The sequence below is a fragment of the Anopheles darlingi genome, chromosome 2 (assembly GCF_943734745.1).
Source record: "Anopheles darlingi chromosome 2, idAnoDarlMG_H_01, whole genome shotgun sequence".
Classification (NCBI taxonomy): Eukaryota; Metazoa; Arthropoda; class Insecta; order Diptera; family Culicidae; genus Anopheles; species Anopheles darlingi.
Window position 1 is genome coordinate 70,491,057 of NC_064874.1, and position 12,500 is coordinate 70,503,556.

Consider the following 12,500-nt stretch of genomic DNA (forward strand, 5'->3'; position numbering starts at 1 on the left):
GGTGGATCATAAATTTTAATTTATGTACTAATGCTTCCGAATGGAGGACACGCACTGGTTGCCGGGACGCACGGACGGACGAACGACATCATAAAGCAGTACCATCGGTTGGTTGGTAGGTAGGTAGGAACCAGCCTTCCTCGTCGTTTCTCCGGTTTTAAATTTTTAAAAACGCTTGAATCTTGCAAGACAATGTCCAACGGCCACCGAGACGCCGAGGCCACCATGCTTTCCCATGGTCTCATTCTGTTTGCTGGCTCGACCGATTAGGAAATATTTTTAGCTCGCACCACCCCGCACCTCAAAAAGAAAATCGCTTCGAGTCTCTCCGCCCCACCCCCTCTTCGTTCACCATGATACGTTGGACGAGTGGGTGAGGTTTCTAGCACCCGATTTCGTTTACATCTTGATCGTTAATTAGACGAAAAGGAATGAACGATGTGATGAGAAGGTTATCGGTAGGCGGCGTGTGGGTGCGCCGTTGACAACGGCTACCAACCACCGGCCATACAAAAGGGCATCACCATCGTCATCGAAACGATCGTAAACACCGATGGATGGATGCAAGAGACTCGTTAGTAGTGGCAAAGAAAAGTTTTCTTTACCGGAGACCGGCTGCGACCGTCGGATGATTGATTCCATTGGGTTCCCACGTGCCGCGATTGCTCGCGATAACTCGTTCCGAACCGAGAAGAGCGCGTGCTTCGTGTAAACACAACGGTCACGTCCATCTCAGATTCGGTGCGGACGGCTTGGTCCTGGGTGGGTGCGTGCTCGATTAATTCATTAAATTTGATACCTTCTCGATCATCTTGTTCTGCTCGGTCCACCCGGCAATTATGGTCTACTGCCTCAATAACGCCCCTCGCGGACACTCGCACTATCATGTATTGCATCATAGTTTTTGCGTTGGTCCCTTCCTCCAGCAATCGATTGTGTTCGAACCACCGACTACCATGCGCCTCCATACGGTACAGCATTGCGACGACGACCGGCTCAGTGAGGTGGTTAATGCTAACAGTTTAATAAAATATCAAATTTTACGATTCTCTATACGGTTTTTCCTTTGCGGTCGGTAAACAAACTGAATCCTAGAATTCGGTTGCTCGGTTGGCCAACGAGACAGAAGATCCTCCCTACTCTTCCGGCTTTGTAAAATGAAAATGGGGCCACTGGGTCCAGTTGGCCCCGGTTTGTTCCAAAGAAAATAGTGTCACAGATCGGGCGTGTGCACGGATTTGTACGGAAAAGGAGGCCCTCAGGTTTCACGGTCCACAACGGCACACCAGAGGGCGCAGTGATTTAATCGTTTGGCAATGAAACTGAATACCCTATTGCTACAACAACAACAACAACAGCAACCGCAAGCGTAAGGCATGGTATGGCAGCAGTTGTTGTGCTATGGTTGTGCCTTGACCACCTCCAGACGCGCAGACGTGGAGTCGTCCAGGAACACACCGCGGTTTGCGTGGTTTGCGCGGTTGAGCGGCTCTCCCGAAAACACACTGCCAGCGCGGGGGGGGGGGGGGGGGGGGGGATGGAAAATTATGGCATTGGTCTGGTTAAACTCCCCCCCCCCCCTTCCTCCTGCTTCCTCCGGTTCACCAGCCGAACGTCGGAAGGATGAGACGAATTAGTGCGGAGGGGTCATCCGGCTGCCAGCAAATGTGCTCCCTGATTTACGATACCGAAGAGCCGATAGGATGCAATATATCGAACTCCGTTCCGTGCTATAATGATGTCATTGCGTAGCGGACCGCGCGGAGCACACGGCAGAATGGCAGCCATACTTCAAGAGCCTTTCCTCGTTTGCACCGAGATACCACAGGTACGACATCAACTGTAACGTTCTCGCACTGTCTCAGTTTGTCAAAGCCTGCTCAAGCGAAAAACATGTTATTTGTGAACTTTTCCCTGCACGGCTGTAATATGTCGAGGGAATCGAAGAATGCCATGCACGGAGAAAACCACCGAGAACTGCATTGGCTGGCAAAACCATCGGTTAGCAGCTTATGCAGTGGATAAACAATGTGACGTCAGGGTCGCAGTTATGCTGAGGGTGCGAGGAGAGGTTTCTCAATTTACCGAAACAAGCAGGCGAGCCACTGGGGTCCATAGTCTTGCAACTTTGAATTGAAATTTCACTTCCAATTAGCCCTCACGAACGGACCATGCATGCATGGCAGCGAAACAGTGAAAAGCGTGACTTCGTCCACCCTCCGGCGTATTGCTGCCACGATTGTCACTAATCCCGCTCATCCCACTCCGGCATCCGGTTATTGGACAACGCGGACAACTTGTCCACCATCTATCGATGTTGTTCAATAACGAACCCGGGTGCCCGGGGTACGAGTAGTGTAGTTCGCGAGCTTGCAGATTAGATTTCGACATATTTCCGCCTCGTTTGAACCATCGATGCTGACAACCTCTCCATCACCAGCGCTACCGCTATCGCACGTGCTGCTTTATTGTGGAATTGGTTATTCTATTCGGAACAGCCGGAATGTCGAAACCGGAGCCACAAAACACACAAACCCCATCCGCACGACAATAAAGTACGCAAATCGTAGGCGGTCCTGTTCCACCGGAAGGTGGGTGAAAGGGCGGTGTCGAACATGTCTTTGGAATGTTGCTTGTTCCGTTCGCTCTTTGCAAAGCCACAAAATCCATGATTTGTAGCGGGCGGCGAATGGGCTCTTCTACGAACTCGTGTGTCTCGCGCACGATGATGATGGAGCACCATTACGTTCGCTTAGAGGCGGGGGCGTAGGCGGGCAGAGAATGCCAAATAAAATCACGTTTGACTTTCATTACCATCAGCGGGGAGGGGTGCGCTCTGCGAACGACGTTGAAAGTCGATCAAATATTTATCGACTATCCCATGGCACTACTGTTTGCGGGGCACGGGCATTGTGCGTGCGTCTCATAAACATTCGCTACTATTGCCGCTACTATTTAATAACGCGGGGCGTCGGGGTACATACTACCCCCCGGTGGATACACCTGGATAAACCGTTGGGCCCTTGACATTTTGACAGCATGTTCCAGTCGTTCCGGGGCGGCATATTCCTTCACCCGATCGCCGGATTACTGTGATCCAGAGAGCGTGGCTTAAAACCTGGCCCTTTCACAGAGCAAAGGGCATCATTGTTGTTGGCGGCTACAACATCCCTTTCACTACCAGCATTTCGTCACCCCACGTGGCAAATAGTGCTTCCCGTTTGGAACCCGCATCTGGCATGGTATTCGCTCTAATCGCCGTGTGTATGAACCCTCCGTAACGGGGACACTTACCTTCGGGAACTCGGCGTACGGCTTGCCAACGCAGGTCTGCTTGACGGCCTGTTTGAATTCGTCGGTGGTGATTTTGCCATCCTGTGAACGAAAGCGAAAGCAAGACGTAGAAGACATTAGTACTCCGCGTGGTCTGTCCTGCAACGCCAGAATTGTGGAAGGGGTATTGTGGTTTTGTGGGACGTGTGTGTGTGACAAGAGAGTAATGAAGACACATCGAGCATGTTGTTGGTTAAGCGCCGGTAGATAGTTGGCTGCTTAGGGGCGGACACAGCCATAACGGCACACGTTGACACCCAGTCTGTATCATCGGGTGGCGGTTGCTGCTGTTTTGGATGGCACTACTTGCGATTGTGTGTGTGTGTATACGTGTGTGTGTGTATACGTGTGTGTGTGTATACGTGTGTGTGTAGGCCACCAAGAGAAGTCCTCCCGGTCTGGTGAGCTGCAAGTGTGGTAAGTGGTTTGCCAGGTTGGTCGGAGATACGCCAGAAACACACAGAAGCCAAGAAGGAAAGAGGGAGGTTAATGGTAATGCCCAAGAGCTCTACCAGACCAGAGGTACCAGAGACCTCGGCATTTAACACACAACATCTGAATTTGGTAACGACGCGTATGGCAGCCCCTATGGCCTGGTCTGGCCGGGCTAGGGGTTTAAATCGCGGGAAAAGTAAATAAATTCCCGTACTTTCCATCGAGTCCGAGGACCACCGTGTATCGTTCGTCTAGTTGATGAGGAGTCTGATTGTTTGGCTTGACGGATTAGTTCGGGAGGCCTGGCTGCCGGACTGTCCATGCCCCCCCCCCCTCCTCCCCCTACTCCCCCCCTCCCCTGGACCATGCTTCATTGTGCTCTCGATCGCTCGATTCATGTGTTGTACACTCAATTTGCGTTAGCGGTTTGTAAACAAATACACTTTAATTATCTTCCATTCCCACTCCCACCCCCCTCCCCCGCTTTGGTGGGCGGTGGTGCTTGGAACGGACGATGAGATGAAGCCTGACATTAATCGGGGCGGCGGAGAAGTGAAATTAAAACCACTCCCGTATGCTATCATTCGCTAAAATAGCTGATAGAATTTGAAGCAATTTAAATTTAAACATTTAACGGCCGCATTGCGCATGCAGCCAACAATGTAATGCCGCCGGTCTAAGGTTGTACCTTAGACACTGGACGGTCCAGTAAGCCGAATTGGGCATGATTAAAGATGTCAAAAAATCTCGCCCAATCAATCCCTTCACGTTGTTGAGAGCGATACCGACGAGCACCGGCGTTTCTCATTAAAATATTGCTGTAATACTGCTATTAAACATTGTTCGCGCACACAGCGGCATAATCAGCGTTTCACACCGGACACGCGAACACGTTGGAAGAGTTTGGTTCGTTCGAAGAAAAAAGGTTGAGCCGGGGGAAGAGAGGTGGGGTGGTATTTAACCATACCACCAGGAGCTAACAACACTAGCCGCAACACGGCAGCACCGTTCCAAGTGGAAAGCGAAAAAAAACATAAATAAACCAGCGTCGTTGCGTTCGTATTCTCTTCTCTGGTCTGTCGTGGGTCAGGAGGGGGTTGCTGCGAAGTCCACACTTGGGTATGAAAAATTCGCGGAAAAAGTTTCGCGATCCCCCGCGACGTGGCACACGCATCGGGCAACGTACGCATCGCCCGGGGTTGCCGCTGATCGATAATGAGCTGAGTTGCCACCGGTCGTCGTCACCGCCTACTGACGCCTATCAGTCGCTTGCTTCAATCTATCGCTGTAAAGGGTCGTCACAAGTCGAGCATAATTACGGCCCAACCCAAATCGAAGGTGGCGTTACAGTCGACGATAACCGGTAGGTGGTGATGGTGTTTGCAAGGTAAGCGCACACGGTCCCGTTTTTGCCCTCAGAACGTTTACCAAATCATTTTCCACTCCGTGTACTCTGTTGTGTCTAGGTTGGCCAAGAAGGTGCAGGAAGGGCCGCGGACACAGGTGTCCACCTGCGTCGCCGTCCTCGTCATCAGCATCGCAATAATGGTGAGTCAGCAGCTGCAGCATCAGCTAAGACCGACTACAATGCGTAATTCGTTTTTTAACATTCTTGGCACCTTTATCCGTCCGGGCGTTCGGGGCACACTTTTGCTGTCTTCTGCTGAGAGGCGTGACAAGGCGTGACGATGAAGAAGAAACAAAAGATGCTTTGGCTCAAAACCACCCTGGCCCTGATGCTCGAGGTGCCGGGCACGTGGGATCCGCTGCAGCTGCGCTCGATGCGGTGTGCGGTGGCTTCATACCACTCGACTCGTGGATAGGAGGAGGTTTAGCGTTACCCCGAGAGGAGGGGAGGGGGGGGGGAATGTTTGGCGAATGAAAGAGGAGGCCTACCAGGTTCGTCAGGTTCGGTGGGGTCGGATCGAGGCGAGACCAAACGACTTGTAATGAACTGTGAATTCCACGTTGCTTCGTTCGAGACGTAGTTGGGCGGCATGTGTGCATACGCAGGGAGTGCGTGATGCGGGCGCGCGCGTGTGTGTGTGTGTGTGTGTGTGTGTGTGTGTGTGCATGTGTGCGATTTGTATGTATGCGAATGTGTGTGATAGGGGCAGGATTCGTCTTACCTTGTCGAAATCGGCAAGGGCGGAGATCTCATCCCAGAGCGACTTCATGATGAACTTGTATTCGTTCAGGCGGGCCGGGTTGATCTCGCCCTTGCCCTCGATGACGGTGGCACGGAGAGCCATGCACTGGAAATCGTTGTTATCCAGGAAGCCATTGTTGTCAATGTCTGCAAAGGGGAGGCAAAACAGAAAGGGAAGCACATTAGCTTGCTTAGGTCTGAGCATATTACTATCAACTGCAACTTCGTGTTGCTCTCGTTTTGAAGCCCGCTGGATGTTCTTTCGATAATCCCACACTTTCACTAAATTAGAATACCCTCCGAAACCGAACTGCGGTGCGGTGTTTATGTGGCAAGATGGGATAATTCGCAAATTTGCGCCACGCTTCGGCGAGCTACGCCACCATTTTATTACTCCCAAACCCCAATCCCGTCGACACAGTTTGTCGCTTGGGCAACGAGGTCAGACCAATGGTAATAACAACGAGACATGATGATGACCGTTTCACTAATGAAATCGCGCGAACGCTCGCTTGCGAAATGGCTTGCGATGAAAGCGCTTCAGCAGATTATGCGGTTTTGCTGCGGGTTCGATTCCGGGCCAAATGGTTCTATTCCAACGCGATTTAACGACTCATCCATTTGTTATTTTTTTTGTGTGTGGTAGTTTCACTGTCCTCATCTCTAAAACGCTGATACTGCTGTGTATCACTGGCTGCGAAACCGATCGTCTATATAACCACCCTAGTACCAAATTATCATACCAAGGGCGCGGCGGGAAGGTATCGGCCACGGATGTTCCATTTGTGGCGTGTCACCATGGTTCCCAAGACCACCATCTCTGGGTATGGTGTCTTCGATGAAATTTGAGTTACTGATACTTAGTAAAGTGTGAGCAGGGCAAAAGGTTCACAAAATACTGCGACAGTCAGAGACGGCGAGAGTGAGAGCAAGAGAGCGTTTCCAATTCGCGTTTCTACAGCTCGCACGCGGCCTTCGCGCAAGGGTGCGTGTGCTTGAAATCAATGTTTGATGAGCTAACGCACTTTGATGGGCAAGATGAAATTTTAACGAGTTTCTGATGTCGTCGTGCACGATTGCTTCTACTGCTGCTGATGAGGCGAGGCTGGTTAACAGTGAGCTGGTCGAGCGAAATGGAGTCTCCATGCCATTGCCGGACGTCGCTCCATGTCGCTCTTGTTCTCTGGATGGATGCTGATACGCTTCCTGGAGTAACTTGAGTCGTCGTCATCGTCGTCTTCATCACCACGGCGTTGATAAAATGATTTAATTCAATAAAAAATGGAAACTTCCTGTGAATGCGCGATGGCGCGATAGGGGAGATGTTCCATTAGCGACTTGACTTACAGCTGCCACTGTAGCGACCCGTGATGAGTTCAGGAAGGGTTCGCCACCAACCCCAAACCCCATGCGAACAATGCGAAACAATATCGGATTGCAGCTCTCGATGTGGTTCTCGTGCGGTGGTAGGACCGCCTTGGTCTAAGAAACACGAAATCGGACACGGCGTTTCAACCGCGGATAATGATCCCACGGGGGGGTTGGTTCCGTTAGCTTATCGACCTTTTAGCTTAATTTCATTGCTTTTAATGACGATGTCGATTGCAATTTGTCTTTACGTGAGGTTTTTTTTGTGTTTTACGTTTTCGGCATTTCATTTTATCTTATCAAAACTGAGACGATGGGAAGAATGTAGCATACGACTTGCAGCAGCCGCAGCAAATGAGCATTTCCGGGAAGTGTTCCTCCCGAAACGCTGTACCAACTGTCGTCAGCGACAGACAGCTGATGTGCGGCTGATTGCGTGAAACTTTTTAATTGAATTCTGCATCGTCGATCGCTAAGCATTCTGGTTTTCCCGGGGAGGCATTCTGCGCGCTGCTGACCGTGGATGAGATTTCGGGTGAGCCTCCAAATCCGGCGCTAGTTCTCACCATATGCCTCAACATGTGGCAAATGTGCTGCTTATGGCAAGCGGGAATCTCCATGTCGGAACTATAATTACTTTTTCGGAGTTTGCTCTGACCTACTGTGCGTGTGTGTGTGCGGGGGTGGAGGTACTTAGTCCGCTAAACCTCCGAACTCGTGGCCATTCGATGGCGCGCGTGAGTTTAGCGTAGAAACAATTACAATCTGAATGCCAGATTTGTTTTAGGAGGCGTATAACCTCGCGGCCGTCTTCTGAGAACACTTGGGACGCAACGAATGAAACGGAAACCCAAGGAAAACGAAATGACTCGGACTAGGATTGATGGTCGTCCGCTGCGAACGCATTTAATGAAGCCCATTCAACGCACGTATTCAATTTGCTGGATTAGAACAACTCAATTTCCGGTGCGGCTCACTTCCGGAGCGGTAGCAAAGGAAGGCCTCGAAGCGCTCGTGCAAGCGCTTCAAGCGTGCAACACGTGGCGCGTGCCGTGTAACCGTGTCGTGTCGCTCGCTCCCCTTTCCCCCGGTATTGTGCTTATCCATGAATCCCCTGGGAGGTCCAGCCGGAGTCGAGTGACCGCCGACCGGCCGGTGGAGTTCAGGGCTGGCAAATGGGTTTCAAATATCAAAGACTTCTGCTCGACTTGCCCCGGCATAGCAGGGCGGTGTTTAGATACCGGCAACCACCAGGCACTATGAGAAGCAAGCAATGAGAAAAAGCTAGACGCAACAAGTGGCCTACTAGTCTGTTGTTCCTGTTGTGAAATGATCTGGCAGCTATTACGGAGTAGGCTTCGTTGTCGGAGTGGCAGAAAGAGGTTTCGTGAGATCGTAGTGGTCTTCCAGAAAATAAACCAACCTTAAATCTGACTTGAAAATCGTAGAGCTCACAATTGAAAGTGGAGTAGCACGCTAGCCTCTCTCTCTCTCTCTCTCCGTTCATTTAGAATGCACAATATCAGCTGGAAGAACTCCTATCTTGGACCAAGGACTTCACGACACACCGCCATCGGCGACTTATCCAGCCGTCCAGCGTTTGTACTTCAAAACCCAAAAAAACAACTCACGCGTAGCTTCCTGGTAAAAACGCTGGACAAACCCTAGCTAACCAGAGACCCTCTCTCTATCTCTCTTTCTCTCTTTCTCTCTCTCTCTCTCTCTCTCTCTCTCTCTCTCTCTCTTTCTCTCTCTACTTGGTAGGCTGGTATTGTACGGAAAATTCTGCGAATCCCTGGCTCCCAGGCGGACGCAAAGTTCGCGGTAGTCAGCAGTCAAACAGAAACTCAACCATCTCCCTCTCCGCCAGGGGGTGGGTGGGGACAAGACTACGACGAAGACGGCCGCGACAGCGACCGCTTGAAGCCACCGAAGAGCAACAGAAATAGAAACAACACTTCCTCCCCGTTTCGCTTCGGATTCGGCGAAACGACGGTGTGCTGAAGGCGATCGCGGCGATACTGACAAGGACGAAACTGTCCGTCGGACAGGAGGGCGGGAAGGTAACGGCCGGGGATGAGAGCTTGGGAGGGGAATTTTCCCCGGGGCCGGTTAAAAGTCAAAGGGCAAACGGTGAACGCGAGAAGCGAGTCGTCGGCCAACAATCAGTTCCCAGTAGCTGAAACTCCGAGTGCGATGGCTGGGTAACCGGGGTTTTAGGAAGGGTTCTCGTCGTTCGTTTGAAAACCCTTTGCTCTCTTCTCTCTCTCTCTATAAATATATATAGCTCTCTCTGTCTCTCTTTCTTTATACCTATCTAACATACCCACAAAATCTTTATTGGTGATCGGTTTCTCCACAACATAGGAGTTCAATTGATTGATTGACCGTCGCCCGTTGCGTCCAGCAATACTCATTCGTGGCACGTTGTTTGCGCTAGGCTCGTTTTGAGGTTTTCCATTTTTTTGGTGGATAAAAGCGCAAAAAAATCTACCCCTGTGACGAATTTCTAATTTGTTTGCCTTTGTCAACAGAAATTCAAATTTTTAATTATGAACCCTATACAAACGAGACAAGCTTGGGCCCATGTCCGTTTGTTTGACTTATGTAGAATGCTCCTCAAATGATGGACCGCACCGGACCGAATGGATTGTACATGCAAAACATTGATGTTTCGGTTATCGAGTAGACGGTGACAGTGCCGAGCAGACGGTCAATCGGTGATCCGGTGTGTTATCATCGGGTTTTCGGGAATGGTGTTGCAGTATCGTCACCCGCGATACCGCTGTTGTATCGTGGTGTTGCTTCGTTCCTCGCGATAACATGCAACAGGTGTTTGCGGTGCGTGCGTTCGCTAGTTTAGTTCCAAAAATGGTCGCAACTTTGCGTGTGAAGAAACGAACTCTTTTTGGTCGCTCTTTTGAGACGGATCCGTCTTGATTCCGTCCTTCGTGCGGGTTAGTCATTACAGAGTGGTCCACTTGGTTGATTAACACCCGCTTGCCGAAATCAATGAGGTGACTCAACGATTTCACGCCAACACACCGCCTGGTGGAGGCGCCCGGTAGTTTATGATTTGATCGCGTGCCTCGAAACTTTAGCGGAGGTTTTTTCGAGACGGTCGCCAATTTGTTCAAATGGTCAAATCATTCGTCGTTGCACAATGCAACCGCTTCGGCATCGTGGTTTAAGAACCTTCAAAAGAGAGAACGGGCAACGGAAGGGAGTCGCGCATAAATGAATAAAACATTAAGCGTTGCTCTTGGCGCGTTTGAAATGCTAACCAAATGCTGTTTTTGCCACAATAAAAATCTCCAATAAGAAGGGTGTTTTTTTTTTGGAAATTTTACAAGCGTAGTGTGAGAATGAAAGAGGCGCCCGAATATCGAACGAAATAAACAATCGGCGCGACCAACAACGGCGACTGCAAGAATAACTTAATGCCGCGATTCCGGACCGCTCGGCGAGTTCCTCCTAACGAGTCCTCTCGTAATAACTGCGGCATAGGACGTTAGCGTTCAAGTGCAATGCGATCATTAGGGCAAAGGACAGGACAACAACAGCGAAAAGAAAGCGAAACGATCCGTCGGGACGCTCGTGCATAAAGCCTATGTTTATCCGCTCAGGATCAGCGCACAAGGAAAAGAAAAAACAAAGGACCAAGAAGTAGAAACACCAAAGCCAACTAGGCAAACATACGCGGGCGCAACACTGGCCTCCTAGCGACAATCGCGCGCCTACCGCGATCGTAATTGCAATAAACATCACAATCATGGATGAGGCTAAGAATAGCGCGCGTCGCAGAATGATATTGTGGCGGCAGTAACGGGCAGGAGTAAGAGAAGGAGGTACTTGGCGTATTCACTGTTACCCCGGGAACCCCCGGGAAAACCCCGCCGGGGTCGTTAATTGTGGATATAAACACAATTACGATTGCACATTCATTCGCGGACCCCCCCCCCCCCCCCCCCCGCCCGGGCACCGGGCCTGGGAAGTAGAAGAGAAAGGCGTGAAAGCACCACGAGGGTTGGAGAGAGGGAGTGTGAAGAGAGTGGAGAAGGGGGAGGAGGGGGGCGGGGCAGTGACAGTTTCGGTCGCTTGGGTACGGTCCGGCCGAAATCCAATCCAACCCTACCAGACCAATCCCGGTGCTGGTTTTATAAAAATAATTGGGTGCCGGGCAAAATTAAAATTAGCAACATTTTGTTCACTTTGCACAAACCCTCCTTCCGCTTCATCTTACCATGCGTGCGTGTGTGTGTGTGTGTGTGGTCTCGCACCACAATCCCTCGATCGGGTGGTCGCGTGGCCGCGGGTCGTGTTCTTTGCATTGTTGGGGCATGAGATGGCTCTTGTTGATGGTTAGCAGGGGTTGTGGCCTGCGGCCGGCGTGTATTACATTTATCTTGCCACACAATTCCACCCCAACTTTAGTGCTTCCGCCATGGTTTGTGGGAGAAGAGGAGAGGGAGGGGGGGGAAGGCAGATTTCGCCTGCCGACCGTAGTAGGATGATAGTAGCTTGGTCAATTTATTTTAATTTTAGAATGACCACCTGGGAGAGAGCTAGAGCGGAGTAGCGACTAAATGTTGCAGTAAATCTAGGACCTCAGGTTTCTCGACAAGACAAAGAAAACACAAAACCCCGGGGCCTACCCGGAGTAGCGGCCACATCATTGTAGTGCTGGTCGCTCGGTCGTTTGGTCTCCGTTTCCGCGGGGTTCCTTGACTTTTTGTGCGCGCGCTCTCGTGCTTATGCCCATCATGCACGACGCACTTTGGCATTATCATCCTCATCATCGTCGTCGTCGTCGTCTTCGTCTTGGTATCAGGATCGCGCGATGCTTACCCTCTAAAACCCATCCTTCGTAAGAATTATTAATAATCCTTGGCCAGTACTACACCAGAGACAGAGGGCCAGAGCCAGGGCTCTCTTCAATTAAGACACTGCCTGGGTGTGTCCGTTCGGTGGGGTTCATAAAGCCTTTTTAACTGAAATTATGCTCCATTTCACCTGAAGTCTCACCGCACCACACCCGCTCGTCATTGTCGTCGTCAAGTCTGTGTTCAGTTCGCTTAAAGCTAGCTAAAGGAATGGCTATGAGGGAGTCACTTACCGTACATGTGACGGACGATGAACTCGACACGCTGATCCCACGAGTAGCTCATTTTGATTTTGGTTTTGTGTTTGGAATTTAGATCCTACTCAACTGTTG

General features: G+C 50.8%; 1 protein-coding gene across 1 annotated transcript in view; it reads right to left on the bottom strand.

The window, feature by feature from the left end:
- Nucleotides 1-12,500, bottom strand: part of LOC125952422 (sarcoplasmic calcium-binding protein 1) — a 17,826-nt gene that overhangs the window by 4,096 nt on the left and 1,230 nt on the right. Inside the window, exons 2-4 of the mRNA XM_049681881.1 lie at nucleotides 12,402-12,494; nucleotides 5,898-6,064; nucleotides 3,295-3,375 (exon numbers count right to left, since the gene is read on the bottom strand). Of these exons, the coding sequence (XP_049537838.1) occupies nucleotides 3,295-3,375; nucleotides 5,898-6,064; nucleotides 12,402-12,453 (300 nt within the window). The 5' untranslated portion in view covers nucleotides 12,454-12,494. The remainder of the gene's footprint in view (nucleotides 1-3,294; nucleotides 3,376-5,897; nucleotides 6,065-12,401; nucleotides 12,495-12,500) is intronic.